The sequence below is a fragment of the Hippopotamus amphibius genome, chromosome 16 (assembly GCF_030028045.1).
Source record: "Hippopotamus amphibius kiboko isolate mHipAmp2 chromosome 16, mHipAmp2.hap2, whole genome shotgun sequence".
Classification (NCBI taxonomy): domain Eukaryota; kingdom Metazoa; phylum Chordata; class Mammalia; order Artiodactyla; family Hippopotamidae; genus Hippopotamus; species Hippopotamus amphibius.
In genome coordinates this window covers 59,636,108-59,653,891 of record NC_080201.1, presented here as the reverse complement: position 1 = coordinate 59,653,891, position 17,784 = coordinate 59,636,108, and the positions used below count along the sequence as shown (strand labels likewise).

At 45.7% G+C, this 17,784-nt stretch overlaps 1 protein-coding gene across 1 annotated transcript; it reads left to right on the top strand.

Moving 5' to 3' along the window:
- Positions 1 to 2,111: 2,111 nt before the first annotated feature.
- Positions 2,112 to 7,368, top strand: LOC130838669 (kallikrein-7-like). The gene is made up of 5 exons (XM_057712107.1): positions 2,112 to 2,212; positions 2,674 to 2,839; positions 3,104 to 3,345; positions 3,569 to 3,705; positions 5,336 to 7,368. Exons 1-5 carry the CDS (start codon positions 2,140 to 2,142, stop codon positions 5,489 to 5,491), a joined length of 774 nt encoding a protein of 257 aa, XP_057568090.1. The 5' UTR covers positions 2,112 to 2,139; the 3' UTR covers positions 5,492 to 7,368.
- The last annotated feature ends 10,416 nt before the right edge of the window (positions 7,369 to 17,784 follow it).

Genomic DNA, 17,784 nt, shown 5'->3' with positions numbered 1-17,784 from the left:
GGGGTGGATGAGAAGGGAGACCGCCATCTTTTTAATTTGCTACGTGTGGTCTTCGTTGCTGCAGTTGGGCTCTTTAGTTGCACCGAGCAGGGGCTACTCTTTGTTGTGGTGGGTGGGATTCTCATTGCACTGGCTTCTTTTGTTTTGGAGCCTGAGCTCTAGGAGCTCGGGCTTCAGTAGTTGCGGCATGTGGGCTCAATAGTTTTGGCTCTCGACCTCTGGAGTGCAGGCTCAGTAGTTGTGGTGCCTGGGCTTAGTCACTCCGCAGAATGTGGGATCTTCCTGGACAAGGGATGGAACCTGTGTCCCCTGCATTGGCAGGCGGATTCTTAAGCACTGCACCACCAGGGAAGCCCCTCAGTCTTGTATTTTTAATGCAGAGCTTTGGCTTTGAAAAAGCACAAACTGGAACAGAGCAAGTTGATACGCGCTAAAAGGTTGGATGTGACAAATAATCACGGGTGCCTGCTTGGTTTACCCTGAAAATATACTGAGAAGAGAGTTCTACTTGCTGTTCATTCTTAGTCGCAAGGTGACTCTATAATATATACAGGTCATTACTTTCTCATATGGTCTGATGGTGGAGCAAAGAAGCTTTTTGACCCTTTGATGCATAACAGTAAGTTGCAGGCACATAGGAGTGATACAAACTGTTTGTTAAATGATTGTGAAATGGCTAAATGATGGCATTGATTGAAATACCCTCTTCTCTGCTTTTATTTTTCTCTGTAATAATGAGCAACATTTAACAGACTATGTGTTTTATATACTTATTTTTGTATTCACAGTGTCCACTCACTAGAACAAGAGCCTGTATGAAGGAATTTTTGTTTGCTTTGTTGACCACAGTGTTCCCAGGAGCCAGAATAATTCCTGTCACAGAAGAGATGCTCAGGAAATTTTTTTTGAATGAACACAATTAGCAAAGATGACTGCACCAGGAAGTCCAACCCCACATTATCATAATTAGAACTATGCAGACATACTCCAATTTGAACCAGATTACATAAATCATGGTACAACTATAGTATGGAATATTATGCAGCCCTTAAGGAGGAAGGAGAGCATTTAAGTATACTACGAGGAAGAATTGTTCAAGGTAGCTTATACAGTAAAGAAGATAGTTATATTAGATAATGTTTAGCAGAGACGTTCTTGTTATAAACACATAATATGTAGTGAAATCGATGTGTAATATGAGAACACAGACTATATTGCTAACAGTAAGCATTTATCGGGGTGGAGTTAGGGAAAGCGTTTTCTTTTTCATTCCTACCCGATATAGGGTTGGGAATGGGTTCAGGTTCAAAGGCATGACTGGGTTCCAGGCTGAACACATTCTCACAAGCTGCTCAGAATTAAGCTATAGGGTCGAGGTCATCCCTGAGAGGGCGTGAGGGCGAGACAATGGCCCCAGAGGAGGACCAGCCAGAGCCCGTGTCCTGAGCTCCGCGGCTCCTTGAATCCTGCTCCTGCCCCTCCGAGCCAGAGCCCCCGGCCCCGCCCTCGGCAGCAGCCACCAGGGAGGGTGGGGCCAGGATGTGCGGGGGGGCGGGAGCGTGGAGAGAGGAGCGTGCGGACAAGAGCTTGAGCTGCCTCAGGGGGTGGAGATACCAGAAACGCAGGAAGGGGGTGTCCCAGAGCCGTCTCCACCTGCACCCCAGGGCGCTGAGGGCGGGGACGGGGGTGCACCTGGTATAAGACGGCCGCCCTGCGCAGGTCTGGAGACACTTGGCTCCCAACCGAGTCTGAAACCCTGGTCAGATCAGAGCCTCCGGAGGTGAGAAGTGGCCTCATTTAGGGTGGGGAGATGAGGCTGGCTGGAGAGCGGAGTCCTGTTCCTGAGGGGAGGGGGCAGTGGGAAGCCTGGTTCTGACAGATGAGGGGCTGGAGGTCTGGAAATTTTGGTCTCTTAGGGAAAAAGGAACTAGGGATGCAGACTTATGGATGGGGAGGGATGGGAGCCCAGATTCCTGGGTCCCCAGGCGAAGAGAGTTTGGGTTCCTGGACTGCTGGGTCTGAGGGAGGAGGGAGCTGGGGGCCAGCACTCCTGCTTCCTGAACTCTTTGTCCTTCTCCGCCCCAGCAGAAGAGACCCTTCCTCTGCCTGGCAGCCCCTGAAAGACTCAGAGAGGCCCCCATGGCAGGCTTCCTTCTCCCACCCCCGCTGATCCTACTGCTGTCCGCAGCCCTGGGATCTGCTGCACAGGAAGGTGAGGACCAGTCAGGGAGGGCTGCCCTGTCCTCTGCACCCCCCATCGTCCCCACGGACCCTCTCAGGGGCCCCTGTCTGCAAGGGATCCCTGAGTCAGGAGCTCCCCCTGCTCCAGCAGCTTCCTCCCTCGGAAGACAAGACCCTTCTGCCTTCTTTCTTGCTGCTTCCTTCTGACTCCTGTAGTCTCTGTGCCCCCCAGTCCCTGTCTCCTGCACTCAAGGTCTCTCCCATTATTTTCTCTGATTGCCCCTGACCAGATGCTCCCCCTGGGTTTCTGAGCGGTCTGCCTCTGTCTCTCTCCATCTCCATCTCCTGCTTTCTCTACACTGTTCTCCATTTTGCCTCTGCATTTCTCTGTGTCTGTCTGTCTGTCTCCATCTTTGCCTCCAAATCGTCAGCTGCTGACTTAGCCTTCTTCTGAGGGTTGCTACCCATGTTTTTCCCCATTTCCCTATCCAGCCCAGAGTGACAAGAACACGAATAATCATTTCATTCTTAATGGATCCAAATGTCCCACGGGCTTCCAGCCCTGGCAGGTGGCCCTGCTCGAGGGTAATCAGCTCCAGTGTGGAGGCGTGCTGGTCAACGAGCAGTGGGTGCTCACCGCTGCCCACTGCAGGCTGAGGTAGGTGGGCAGGGGGCCCTCTGAGCACTTCCAGGTCTCCCTCTGGGTCCCTGTCCCCCTCTCGCTGGGTCTCTGTTCTTCTCTCTCTGAGTGTCTTGTTCCCCGTGCCCCCCAGCCCCCACTCTCTGCATCTCTGTCCCTCTCTCTGGGTCTCTGTCCCCAACCCCACCGGGCACCATCAGCGATCTCTGTTCTTCTCTCTCTGGGTGCCTGTCCCACTCTCTTACTCACAGAACAACTCTGAATGTTGTTCCCTTCTCCCAGTGCGTACAACGTGCACATGGGCAGTGAACAGCTGGGAAGAGGCTGGAAGATCAGGGCCACAAAGTCATTCCGCCACCCCGGCTACTCCAAACAGACCTATGATAATGACCTCATGCTGGTGAAGCTAAATAGCCGGGCCAGGCTGTCAGACAGTGTGCAGAAAGTCAACCTGCCTTCCCGCTGTGAACCCCCTGGGACCGAATGTACCGTTTCTGGCTGGGGCACCACCACCAGCCCTGCAGGTGAGGCTGCCTCAGTGACCCAGGAGCCCTAGACCCTGAACCCCTCCTCCCTCAGACCCGGGGGACCAGGAGTCAGGCCCCTTTTCATGATCCTAAGGTTGAGCCCCCAGCCCCCTTCTCCCTCAGGGTCTAGGATCCTGGACCTCCACCCTCTCCCCATGAGGACCCTCGGTCCACAGTCCCAGGCCTCTGACTGACAAGCCCTCCCACCCTCATCTTGCAGTGACCTTTCCAGAGAAGCTCATGTGTGCAGATGTCACCCTCATCTCCTCTGAAGACTGCAGGAAGGTTTACGGGGACGCGCTGGGAAATTCCACTCTGTGTGCTGGGAACACCGACTCCAGCTCCAACGTGTGCAAAGTGAGACCTCCTTCCTCCCCTGCCCTGGGTTCTTGGCTGTGTCATCTCTGCACAGACTCCCACCTTCCCCCTTTATCCAGAATCATTGCACATGACCTTGGCACTCAGACTTCCCTCATCACCGTAACCCCACCCCAGGCCCAGCCTTCCTAGCTCCCTCTGCCCCATTCTCTGCTCAGGTCAATAGTGGGAGCTCAGTGCGGGCTGGTGTGGCCCTGAGGATGCGGCAGAAAGATGAATGGGAGGGGCTGGGGCTGGGGAACATGGGGCCAGGACTAGGGGAGGGCAAGGGAACCCCTGGCTTCAAACACAAAGTTTTAAGGGGAGGGGGTGCCCAAAAACTTGATAATCAAGGTAAATCACAATTAATGCAATATTTTTAAAAACCCATGCAAAAGTCCATGATGAACAAAATGTCATAATTGTCAATAAAAAGTCGTCATTCTTACTGAATTTCCCACACTTCTGGCTTCAATAAGCCCGGTACTGACCGTGTAACTAACATTGGGATACCATGTTCATCATGGACTTTTTCATGTTCCATTCAATTTTAAGGTATTGCATTAAAATACTATTTTGCAATTACTGAGACTGCGTGCCCAATGTTAGTGTCTCACTCACCTCCCTTGGGTGCTGGTCCTGGGCAAAGAACTCTCTCTCCCCTCCTCCTCGTAACCCCCTCCCTGTCTCTGAATACTATCTTCCCACACCTCTCTTTACACCCAACTTCATTCCATTCTCTCCGTCTGTGTTGCCACCCCTCACCCCCGACCCCCGGCCCCATTGGCTGTCTGCTTCTGTCACTCTTTTTATTTTCCTACATCTCTGCCCCTTTCTCCAGCCCCTACATTGCTGTTTCTCTGTCCTTCTCCTCCTCCACCTTTCTTCTCTCCATCCTCTGCTCTACCTCTCTTCTGCTTCTCTGTGACTCTTGCCCTTTCCTGTCTCTCTCCCCGTAGTCCCACTCCCTTTCCTCTCACCTGCACCCTGAGCTGTCAGGGCTGGTCGGACGGTATATGTTAGGGATGGGGTGACGGGACAGGAATGTGTGTCCTGGAGAATGGGGCATCCTTCTTTACCCCTAATGAGGCCCGGCTATATGAATGTGCAAGTTGTACAGTGACACAGGCTTCCACACTCGGGCGAGTCCCACGCTTGGTTTAACGCACTCGTGTTGCTGTGTTGAAAGTCTTATTCCTTTTTGACCTAGGGAGCCGGTATTTTCATTTGCACTGCGCCTTGTGAATTATGTCATGGGTTTGGCCCCTGGTTTCCAGGACCAACCTGTCCCCCTTTCATGCGAATGTATCCGTTCCCTGGAGGGAGTGTCTTTCTCCCAAGGGCTTGGCGCTGCATCCTTACAGATGGGGAAGAAATGGGGCTCTGATCCCCGGAAGCCCCGCCCCTTCCCTGTGATTGGTCCCTCTGGCCGGAGCTCAAGCCAATGTCTATAGAGTTCGTGATTTGTCGTCTCCATAATGGCGCCAATTCCTGCTCTTCTGTTGGTTCCCAGAGACAAGGAGTTTATTCCCACTGGCTCGGGTGGAAGTCCAGGGTCTGGCAAGTCAAGACTGAAGTGGGGGTGGGGATTCACTCTGAAGTTGAAGCTAATTCGCTTTATCCTCTCCAGGGTGACTCAGGGGGACCGCTGATGTGCAGAGGTACTTTGCAAGGCCTGGTGTCCTGGGGAAGATCCCCTTGCGGCCTTATCAACGAGCCAGGTGTCTATACCCAAGTCTGCAAGTACGTGGATTGGATAAATGACACCATGAGAAAGCATCCCTAATCTCTCCATACTCTCGTCTCTCCATCCCTATGCCCCGAACAGGAAATTCACAGAAGTAAGGACATCAATGACCTACAGTCATACTTGACTTTACCTTTCCTCAAAGACATACCAAAACCTCAACAATATGCCATGTGTGTAAGCCAATGAAGTCTCAAGGACCTAAAACCAAAACAAGAAACACAAAAACCTCCATGCTAGTAAAGGGGTAGTGAGACCATCGCTCTTGGCCAATGAAACTGTAAATCCATACAATTTTTATGGAAGTTGATTTGCAGTGTGACTCATGACCTTGTTCTCCACCTTGGACCCAGTAAGTCTAGTTCCTGAAAGATGTTACTAAAAAAATTAAAAATAAAAAGCAAAACTGTGGAGCAAGGTTTGAATTTATCACAACATTACTTATCATAGCAGAACAGTGGAAACACTGACCATGTCCATAATGAGCGAAGTGTTTAAGTAAACAATAGGCTGGCTTGAGCCAAGGATATTGTGAAGCTGTTAAGGATAATAATTGTGCAGAATTGATAGTGTTACACAAGGATGTTTGTGCTGTGTGATGTTAAATGAAAAAAAGAAGATACAGAAATATATGTGCGTGTGATCCTCACTATGTAAAATGAGAATATTCACAAAATAAAACCTGAAAGGACGTGTACCAAACTGCATATGGTGGTAGTCACAGGGTACCTACTTCCTTCCATTTACTTTTCTGTGGTTGTGCACTTTTACAGCCTGAAGAACAAAGGTGGAAAAGCTCTGGAGATGTAAGGTGGAGGAGAGGAGGCCCTTAAGAGAGGGAGACAGGAAAGAGAAATGTATCTGATTTTTGGTCCCTGTCCTGCCTACCTATACAGAGGCATATTTTTCTCCATGTTCCGAGTCTCAGTTTTACTCATCTGTAAAATTGAGAAGAGAGAGAGGGAAAGGGAAGGTAGAGTAAAAGGAATGCAGGAGAGAAAATGCCTGCTTCATCAGGGTGGAAAGGGTTGTGAACGTGCTTCTGGGCATTTCACAGGTGGTGAACTAAGAGAAAGGGAGAAGGTTTGGGGGAAGCATAGGGATGGCAGGAAGACAGGATCCCTGGGTCCCACAGGGGCTTGTTGAAAGTGAGCACCCAGCTTCCTGGGTGTCAGGGGAAGGTAGGGGCTGGGATCCTGGGTAGGTGGGCTCCTGTGCTCAAGAAGACAGAGAAGGGGCCTCAGAAAGGGAGGAGGGAGGAGTCCCAGTGACTCAGCCTGACTACACCCCTGCTCCTACCATCCAAGTCTCCCTGGGCAGTCACACGCAGATGTTGCTGACAGAGGGATCCTCTGGTGCCCAAGACTCGCCTCTCCTACCTGTCTTTCTAGTTTCTCCCCCAGAATTCTGTCCCAGACAGATTGGGACCCAGAGGGAGACAGGGAGATAGAGACACAAAATAGAGGAGAGAGAGATGGGCACAGACAGAGACAAAGACAAAATGACACACAGAGAGATTATTTAAGCATCCTGGAAGTCTTTTTTATTTTATGTTTATTATTGTTGAGTCTTTTAAAAAGTACTTCCTTATTTATTTGGCTGCGCCGGGTCTTAGTTGTGGCACTTGGGATCTTCTTTGCCACGTGCAAGATCTTCACTGCTGCATGCAAGATCTTTTTAGTTTCGACATGAGGGCTCTTCCTTGTGGCATTTGGGATCTCGTTCCGTGACCAGGGATTGAACCTGAGCCCCCTGCATTGGGAGCATGGGTTCTTAATCACTGGACCACCAAGGCAGTCCCTGAAAGTCATTTTTAAAATAGGGACAAAAAGTAGTTTTAAGTTCCCCCAATTTGACTCAACCCTACCCTCCCCCTGCCCCCCAAAAAGTGTCATTCCAGTCACAGGTCCCTTTTGATTCTATTTCTTTTAAGAACTTTTATTGAGGGCTTCCTAGGTGGCGCAGTGGTTAAGAATCTGCCTGCCAATGCAGAGGTCACGGGTTCGATCCCAGCTCCAGGAAGATCCCACATGCTGCGGAGCAACTAAGCCCGTGTGCCCCCCAAAAAAAAAAAAAAAAGAACTTTTATTGAGATACAGTTAACATACAATAAAATGCATGTATTTAGAGTGTACAATTTGGTATACCAGTCTCCCAATTCATTCCCCTTTCCCCACTTGGTGTCCATATGTTTGTTCTCTACATCTGTGTCTCTATTTCTGCCTTGCAAAACGGTTGACTTGTATCGTTTTTCTGTATTCCACATATATGTGTTAATACATAGTATTTGTTTTTCTCTTTCTGACTCACTTCACTCTGTATGACAGTCTGTATGTCCATCCATGTCTCTACAAATGTCCCAGTTTCATTCCTTTTTACATCTGAGTAATATTCCATTGCATATATGTACCACATCTTTTTTATCCATTCATCTGTTGATGGACATTTAGGTTGCTTCCATGTCCTGGCTATTGTCAATAGTGCTGCAATGAACATTGGCATGCATGCATCTTTTTGAATTATGGTGTTCTCTGGGTATATGCCCAGCAGTGGGATTGCTGGGTCATATGGTAGTTCTATATTTAGTTTCGCATGGAACCTCCATAGTGTTCTCTATAGTTCCTGTATCAGTTTACATTCCCACCAACAGTGCAAAAGCGTTCCCTTTTCTCCACACCCTCTCCAGCATTTACTCTCTGTAGATTTTCTGATGATGCCCATTCTAACCAGCGTGAGGTGATACCTCATTGACGTTTTGATTTGCATTTCTCTAATAATTAAGTGATGTTGAGCAGCTTTGTGTGTGCCTCTTGGCCATCCGTATGTCTTCTTTGGAGAGGTGCCTATTTAGGTCTTCTGCCCATTTTTTGATTGGGTTGTTTGTTCTTTTGATATTGAGCTAGCTGAACTGTTTATATATTTTGGAGATTAATCCTTTGTCTGTTGATTCGTTTGCAAATATTTTCTCCCATTCTGAGGGTTGTCTTTTCATCTTGCTTATAGTTTCCTTTGCTGTGCAGAAGCTTTGAAGTTTCATTAGGTCCCACTTATTTATTTTTGCTTTTATTTCCATTACTCTAGGGGGTGGATCAAAAAAGATCTTGCTGTGATTTATGTTGAAGAGTGTTCTGCCTATGTTTTCCTCTAGGAGTTTTATAGTGTCTGGCCTTACATTAGGTCTTTAATACATTTTGAGTTTATATTTGTGTATGGTGTTAGGAGGTGTTCTAATTTCCTTCTTTTGCATGTAGCTGTCCAGTTTTCCCAACACCACTTATTGAAGAGGCTGCCTTTTCTCCATTGTACATCCTTGCCTCCTTTGTCATAGATTAGTTGACCATAGTTTATCTCTGGGCTTTCTATCCTGTTGCATTGATCTGTATTTCTGTTTTTGTGCCAGTACCATACTGTCTTGATCACTGTAGCCTTGTAGTATAGTGTGAAGTCAGGGAGCTTGATTCCGCCAACTCCCTCTTTCCTTCTCAGTATTGCTTCAGCTATTCGGGGTCTTTTGTGTTTCCATAAAATTGCAAAATTTCTTGCTCTAATTCTGTGAAAAATGCCATTGGTAATTGGATAGGGATTGCATTGAATCTGTAAATTGCTTTGGGTAGTATAGTCATTTTCACAATGCTGATTCTTCCAATCCAAGAACATGGTATGTCTCTCCATCTGTTTGTGTCATCTTTGATGTCTTTCATTAGTGTCTTATAGTTTTCTGAGTACAGTCTTTTACCTCCGTAGTTAGGTTTATTCCTAGGTATTTTATTCTTTTTGTTGCAATGATGAATGGGATTGTTTCCTTAATTTCTGTTTCTGAACTTTCATTGTTAGTGTATAGAAATGCAAGAGATTTCTGTGTGTTAATTTTGTATACTGCAACTTTACCAAATTCATTGATTAGCTCTAGTAGTTTTCCGGAGGCATCTTTAGGATTTTCTATGTATAGTATCATGTCATCTGCAAACAGTGACAGCTTGACTTCTTCTTTTCCAATTTGGATTCCTTTTATTTCTTTTTCTTCTCTGATTACTGTGGCAAGGACTTCCAAAACTATGTTGAATAGTAGTGGCGAGAGTGGACATCCTTGTCTTGTTCCTGATCTTAGAGGGAATGCTTTCAGTTTTTCACCATTGAGAATGATGTTTGCTGTGGGCTTGTTGTTTATGACCTTTATTATGTTGAGGTAGGTTGCCTCTATGCCACCTTCTGGAGAGTTTTCACCATAAATGGGTGTTGAATTTTGTCAAAAGCTTTTTCTGCATCTATTGAGATGATCATGTGGTTTTTATCCTTCAATTTTTTCATATGGTGTATCACATTGATTGATTTGCATATATTGAAGAATCCTTGCATTCCAGGGATAAACCCCACTTGATCATGGTGTGTGATCCTTTGAATGTGTTGTTGGATTCTGTTGGCTAGTATTTTGTTGGGGATTTTTGCATCTTAATTCATCAGTGATATTGGTCTGTAATTTTCTCTCTTTTTTTTTTTGTATCTTTGTCTGGTTTTGGTACCAGGGTGATGGTGGCTTCATGAAATGAGTTTGGGAGTGTTCCTTCCTCTGCAATTTTTTGGAAGAGCTTGAGAAGGATGGGTGTTAGCTCTTCTCTAAATGTTTGATAAAATTCACCTCTGATACCATCTGGCCCTGGACTTTTGTCTGTTGGAAGATTTTAAACCACAGTTTCAATTTCATTGCTTGTGATTCGTCTGCTCATATTTTCTATGTCTTCCTGATTCAGTGTTGGAAGGTTATACCTTTCTAAGAATCTGTCCATTTCATCCAGGTTGTCCATTTTATTGGCAGAGAGTTGCTTGTAGTAGTCTCTTATGGTGCTTTTTATTTCTGCAGTGTCCATTGTAACTTCTCCTGTTTCAGTTCTAATTTTACTGATTTGAGTCCTCTCCCTCTTTTTCTTGATGAGTCTTGCTAGAGGTTTATCAATTTTATTTATCTTTTCAAAGAACCAGCTTTTAGTTTTATTGATTTCTGCTACTTTTTCTTTTTTCTATTTCATTTATTTCTGCTCTGATCTTTATGATTTCTCTCCGCCTACTAACTTTGGGTTTTGTTTGCTCTTCTTTCTCTAGTTTCTTTAGGTGTAAGGTTAGATTGTTAATTTGGGATGTTTCTCCTTTCTTGAGGCAGGATTGTATTGCTATAAACTTCCCTCTTAGAACTGCTTTTGCTGCATCCCATAGGTTTTGGATGGTTGTGTTTTCATTGTCATTTCTCTCTAGGTATTTTTTGATTTCCTCTTTGATTTCTTCAGTGATCTGTTGGTTATTTAGTAGTGTGTTGTTTAGCCTCCATGTGTTTGTGTTTTTTACAGTTTTTTTCTTATAATTGATTTCTAATCTCATAGTGTTGTGATTGGAAAAGATGCTTGATACAATTGCAATTTTCTTAAATTTACCAAGACTTGATTTATGACCCCAAATGTGATCTATCCTGGAGAATGTTCTGTGTGCACTTGAAAAGAATGTGTAATCTGCTGTTTTTGGATGTAATGTCCTATAGTTATCTATTAAATCAAGGTGATTTATTGTGTCATTTAAAGCTTGTGTTTCCTTACTAATTTTCTGTCTGGATGATCTGTCCATTGGTGTAAGTGGGGTGTTAAAGTCCCCCACTATGATTGTGTTACTGTTGATTTCTTCTTTCATAGTGTTAGCATTTGCCTTACATATTGAAGTGCTCCTATATTGGGTGCATGTATATTGATAATTGTTATCTCTTCTTCATGGATTGATCGCTTGATCTTTATGTAGTGTCCTTTCTTGTCTCTTGTAACATTTTTTATTTTAAAGTCTATTTTATCTGATGTGAGTATTGTTATTCCAGCTTTCTTTTTATTTCCATTTGCATGGAATATCTTTTCCCATCCCCTCACTTTCAGTCTGTATGTGTCCCTAGGTCTGAAGTGGGTCTCTTGGAGACAGCATATATATGGGTCTTGTTTTTGTATCCATTCAGCCAGTCTGTGTCTTTTGGTTGGGGCATTAATCCATTTACATTCAAGGTAATTATTGATATGTATGTTCCTATTACCATTTCCTTAATTTTTTTTTGTAGGTCCTTTTCTTCTCTTATGTTTCCCGCTTAGAGAAGTTCCTTTAGCATTTGTTGTAGGGCTGGTTTGGTGGTGTGAATTCTCTTAGCTGTTGCTTGTATGTAAAGCTGTTGATTTCTCCATCAAATCTGAATGAGATCTTTGCTGGGTAGAGTATTCTTGGTTGTAGGTTCTTCCCCTTCATCACTTTAAATATATCATGCCACTCCCTTCTGGCTTGCAGAGTTTCTGCTGAGAAATCAGCTGTTAGCCTTATGGGAGTTCCCTTGTATGTTATTTGTTGTTTCTCCCTTGTTGCTTTTAATAACTTTTCTCTGTCTTTAATTTTTGTCAATTTGACTCCTACATGTCTTGGCATGTTTCTCCTTGGGTTTATCCTGCCTAGGACTCTCTGTGCTTCCTGGACTTGGGTGGCTATTTCCTTTCCCATGTTAGGGAAGTTTTCAGCTATAATCTCTTCCAATATTTTTTCAGGTCCTTTCTCTCCCTCTCCTCCTTCTGGGATGCCTATAATGTGAATGTTGGTGCATTTAACATTGTTCCAGAGGTCTCTTAGGCTGTCTTCAGTTCTTTTCATTCTTTTTTGCTTATTCTTTTCTGCATCAGTGATTATCACCATTCTGTCTTCCAGGTCACTTATTCGCCCTTCTGCCTCAATTAATCTGCTATTGGTTCATTTTAGTGTAGTTTTCATTTCAGTTACTGTGTTGCATATCTCTGTTTGTTTGTTCTTTAATTCTTCTAGGTCTTTGGAAAATGTTCCTGGCAACTTTTCAATCTTTGCATCCACTCTTTTTTCAAAGTCCTGGATCACCTTCGCCATCATTATTCTGAATTCTTTTTCTGGAAGGGTGCCTATCTCCTCTTCATTGAGTTGTTTTTCTGGGGTTTTATCTTGTCCCTTCATCTGGCACAAAGTCCTCTGCCTTTTCATTTTCTCTGTCTTTCTGTGGCTTTGGTTTTCAGTTCCACAGAATGAAGTACTGCTGATACTGCTTGATACTGCTGTCTGCCCTCTTGTGAAGGAAGCTATCTAGGAGGCTCATGGGTGCTTCCTGATGGGAGGGACTGATGATGGGTTGGGCTGGGTGGGCAGAGCTCAGTAAAACTTTAATATGCTTGTCTGCCAATGGATGGGCCTGTGTTCCCACCTTGTTGGTGTTTTGGCCTGAGGCAACCCAGCACTGGAGGTTACAGGCTCTTTGGTGGGGTTAATGGTGGACTCTGGGAGGGCTCATGCCAATGAGCTCTTCGCAGAACCCCTGCTGCCAGTGTCCCTGTCTCCTCGGTGAGCCACAGCTGCCCCCCACCTCTGCAGAAAACCCTGCAACACCAGCAGGTAGGTCTGGTTCAGTCTCCTATGGGGTCACTGCTCCTTCCCCCTGGGTCCTGGTGAGCACACTATTTTTTGTGTGCCCTCCAAGAGTGGAGTCTGTTTCCCACAGTCCTGTGGAGGTCCTGCAATCAAATCCCACTGGCTTTCAAAGCCTGGTTCTCTGGGGATTCCTCCACCTGTTGCTGGACCTCCAGGTTGGGAAGCCTGACATGGGGACAGAAACCTCGCTTTAGTGGGTGGGGTCCTGCAGTATAACTGTTCTCCAGTTTGTGAGTCGCTCACCCAGCATTTATGGGATTTGATTTTAACAAGATTGCACCCCTCCTACCATCTCATTGTGGCTTCCCTTTGTCTCTGGATGTGGGGTGTCTTTTTTGGTGAGTTCCAGTGTCTTTCTGTGGATGATTGTTCAGCAGTTTGTGGTGATTCCAGTGCTCTTGCAAGAGGGAGTGACCTTTGATTCTTTTCTTGGTTGCTCTAGCCTATCTGCAGGTCCTGTGGGTGGCACATCCAAATTCAGACCTAGGCAGGTGTCCCCACCTTAACTCCTCCTCTCCCAGCCCAGATCCCTTCCTGGGCTCTCCACTTCCACTCTTGTCCACCACAGCCTATTTCCCAGAGGGATGTGGCTCCTGTGAATGTCTTCAGGTGCCTCCCAGCCTCCCTCATCCTCTAGGGCACCCTGTGATCTGTTCCATGTGCCTCCAACACTCTTCCCTTTGCTGTCCCCTTGACCACTCCCACTCCTCATTTTATCTCATCTCACATGTCACTTCTTCCTAGAGGCCTTGCCTGACCCCTCTCCCAGTCTAATCAAGGGCCCCCACTCATGGGTTTTGTTTTCTTCTCAAAGCATCCTACGTGTTTCTTCAGAGCCCTTGGTACAATTTACACACGTGTTACTGTTTCTGTGTTCATTTTTCTAACATGTGCCTCTCTCATTGGCCTGGGAGCTCCTTGGGAACAGAGCCCTGGTCTGTTCTGTTCACCATGGAAAACTCAATCTTTCCCACAGAGTAGGCAGGCATTCCGTATGTACCGTATGTGCTGAACAGGTGGGTACAGAGAGAAAAACAAATACTGAGAGAGACATGTAGGGTTGGACAGACAGAAAGAGGAAAGAGCAGGACGCGAAGACTGATGGAAAGACAGAATAAAAATAAGAAATGATAATAATAGCTAACAGTTAATAATAGCTCTTTGCACTGGGACAGGAGAAGGGAACTTAATTAAATAATTAATAAATGTTGAATTAATTGTAATTATGGCAAGAGCTTACTGTGGCCCTGTTTTAAGTTGTTTATGTGTAATAACTTTATCCATCACAACACCATATGAAGTTGATGCTGTTATTCACTGTATACAGATGAGGAAACTGAGGCACAGCGAGGTTATATCATTTACACAAGGTCACAGAAGGCCTGAGGCTGGAAGAGACAGAGATGGGGAAACAGGCAGAGATGAACCCATATAGAGTAGGGGAGAGTTGGCAGCATAGTGAAAGGTGGACGCTGGAAGACACATATCTCAGGAACTAGGGTTAATGATGATTAAATAAAAAAAAGACAGAATATCCAACAGTGATTCATCACCCACTTGTTTTTCTAGGTGCCTTCCTAACATTAAGCTGCATAATAACCCCATGAGGTACCTAATATTATGCCTAATTTATAAAAGTGGAAAAGGAGGCACAGAGCAGTCAATCAACTTACCCAAAGTCACACAGTAAAGTGGCAGTGAAGCCAGGCATCTAGTTTCAGAGCCCATATCTTCAGCTCTCTGCTAGGCAGCCTTCTTCATGCATATTAGGAAACAGAAGGAGAAGCTGAAGGACAAGTGAGCCATCTCCACAGGGACACAAGTCGTGAGGGTCCAGGATGCACCTGGGTCCACTGCCCCTCACCTGAGCCATCTGCCCTCATCCCCACCTGCAGGTGAGGTGCAGCCTTAGCCAGAGAAGACATGGCGTATTGCTGGGGAGGGGACGAAGTGAGGCCACCCTCAGCTCCAGCACCCACTCTTATGGCAAAAATGGAAGTGGAAGCCCCTCCTCCCTCCATGAACTGAGCCAAAAAGAGTCTTAAATCTCCTGGACACGGTGTAGGGTGGCCACCTGCTTGGGAATGTCATCTGCCCAAAGGCCCAAGGCAGCGCTGACCATGTTTCCAGGGGTGTCTGTCCCAGCCCTTAGGGAACTGACCCCTGAGGTCTACCTGGTAAATTCAGGAAACACCTTCAGGCTGGGTATGAATAAACTTGAGGGTGGGGAAAGTGGTCACCCCTATACCACTCAATAACTAAAGCCACATTGGGATAGATGGTATTACCCAAAGAGAAGCGTTTTCTTTCCTTATTAAGGGCAATGGGGGATTCAGTAGGAAAACCGCCTACTGAAGGCATCTCCTCTTCCTGCTCCTCTCCTAGGGGAGAGAGAGGCCAGCACCAGGAGGTCCACCCAGAAGCAGGGACAACAGAGAGAGGGACTTGGGGAGGGGGTTTTTACTGGAGAGAGTTGGAGCTTCCTTGATCCTTGAGAACTACAGAGAACACAGCCTGACCACTTGTGAGATGGGAAGATGGCTGTGGGCTGTGGGGGCCACTTTGGGGGCATCTCCTAGCTACTTACCCGGGTTTGGGGCCAGGGAGGGGAAGACCTCAGCAAATATCAAAGGAGCAGAAGGTAAGACAGTAGCCCCAATGGACCAAGCCCTGGATAGTCCCTCTTTTTTTAAGCACCAAGTTGACTTATGTCATCACCCTGCAGAGGAGGATGGGACCCTCTAAGTGGCAGACATTTCCTGCCAGACTGGATGAAGGCGGGGGGTGGTGGGGGCAGGTACAGTGGGCTTGGAGCCGATTAAAATCCATTTAGGTCTTCACTGTCCAAGCAGCAGCCACCATAGGTGGTTACTGAGCACTTAAACGTGGCCAGTGTGGTTGAAGAACTGCCTTTTACTTCTTTTTTAATCTCGGCTAATTTAAATGTAAATACCAACAGTTATTGATTCAGTTATTGGGAAAGTTTCAAGTTCCTTGGAACCATTGATGTACCTGAATCTGCCTTTTCAACTCTAAGTTTTATAGGCTCCACAATAAAAATCAAGAATACCTGATGAGAATTTAGCATTCTAGTCAAGATGCTGCTGTAGGTGTGAAATATTCACTAGATTTTCAAGACTTGGTATTTAAAAAAAGTAAACCATCTTATTAATAATTTCATATTGATTGCCTGTGGGAATGATCCTAATTTGGATATATTGGGTTAAAATAAAATATATTACTAAAATTAAAATTTTACTTGTTTCTTTTTCCTTTTTTAAATATGGTATAAAAAATTAACAAACAGAAATCCCAATTAAATAGAGTCGGGAGACCAGAAGGTGGAGCTCTCTCCCCTGTGACTATAGCAGAGCCCAACAGGAAGAGGAAAGACTCCTCTTTGTTCCTGGCAAGGACTCAGCCAATGAAAAGCCAGGGACTCTTTGTTTACTGTAGCCCCAACTTTCTTCTCCCCTCTATAAAAGCATCTCCTTCCCTGGCCATGGGGCAACTTGCACGAGGCTCTCCATGGTGGCCAACTCCAAGTTGCAATTCTCTGCTGATCCTGAGTAAACCTACCTTTGCTGGAAAAGTATCTGGCAGTCAGTTCATCAGGCCATCTTGGCTACTAGAAAAATTAAAGTACATATTGCAGTTCCTGCTATATTTTGATAGGAATGTGCTGATTTGCAGGAAAGAGGAATCAAAGATTAATATAACAAAAAAGCTGAAGTGGTATTAAGTGGTCTTAAGTGGAAAGTGCCAGAAGCACATTGTAAACTGGTTGTGGCAGGGGACCAGTGAGAGTATTCACCCCCCCCCCCCCCCCGTTTCCCTTGGCATCCAGGAGTGTCACTGATCTCGAAAAAGAGCTCTAGGAATGGCAGATATTTTGTCTGGGCTGATCTGGAAATAGTCTTCAGCTGTAGGAGAGACCTATTTAACATGTAAACCTGATCCAAATGATTTGTGATCATACTCAGAATAGAAATTAGATCCTCAGCAAGACCCAAAGGCCCACACACAGTGTGTCCCCTGTTGTTCCTGCTTTGACCTCATTCCGCACCCTCTTGCCCTTGATTACTTCAGCCACACCTGCCTCCTTGCTGCTTCTTAGATATGTGAAGCCTATTCTCACCTCAGGACCTTTACACTTGTTGCTGCTTCTACCCAGAATGCTCTATGTCCAGATATCCACCTGTCTGAGTCCTTAATCAGGTTTTTTCTTAAATAACCTCCTTTCCCCCATCCCCACCTCATCATCCTACCATCTAGGGTGGCTCTGAAACAAGAGGGAAGGCGGCAGGGCACAACTTTCAAAAAGAATGACATAGATCTTGGTTAGAACCAACTAGGTCCAAGATGGTGGAAGATTCAACTTCCTCATTCTACGTTCATTGTAATACATTAGCATATGATAAACGACACACCCACCAGTACCATGACAGTTCCGAGGCTGACAAGGAAAGGCCAAAAAATGGGCGGTGGCTCAATTTCTGGAAATCTCTGCCCTTTCTCGAAAATAGTTAGGATAATCCTCCCACTCGTTAGCCTAGGAAATTACCCAGCCCATAATTACAAACGACACCATATTTCAGGGCCTCTCACCTTCTGAGCTGGTCCACACTCTGTCTGTGGAGTGTATTTCTCCTAGGGCCACTCTTGCCTTTGAGAAGGACCTCATTCTGCCTGTGGAATGTGTGTCTCTCTACATAAATTTACTTCTTACCTATCACTTTGTCTGTCACTGAAGGCTTTCTTTACTGAGACATAAAGAACCTGAACTTCACTAGGTCCTGAGACCAGGGGTGTGATTTTAATTAAAAGGCAGTGGATTCAAATCCCGATCAGGTTTTTGTGGTTTCAGCTCCATTACT

Bases quoted from the DNA above. Each gene is read 5' to 3' on its own strand.
- LOC130838669 (XM_057712107.1), top strand. From the start codon at position 2,140: ATGGCAGGCTTCCTTCTCCCACCCCCGCTGATCCTACTGCTGTCCGCA. The intron at 2,840-3,103 runs GTAGGTGGGCAG...CCCTTCTCCCAG, and splicing joins GCTGCCCACTGCAGGCTGAG to TGCGTACAACGTGCACATGG. The intron at 3,346-3,568 runs GTGAGGCTGCCT...CTCATCTTGCAG, and splicing joins CACCACCACCAGCCCTGCAG to TGACCTTTCCAGAGAAGCTC.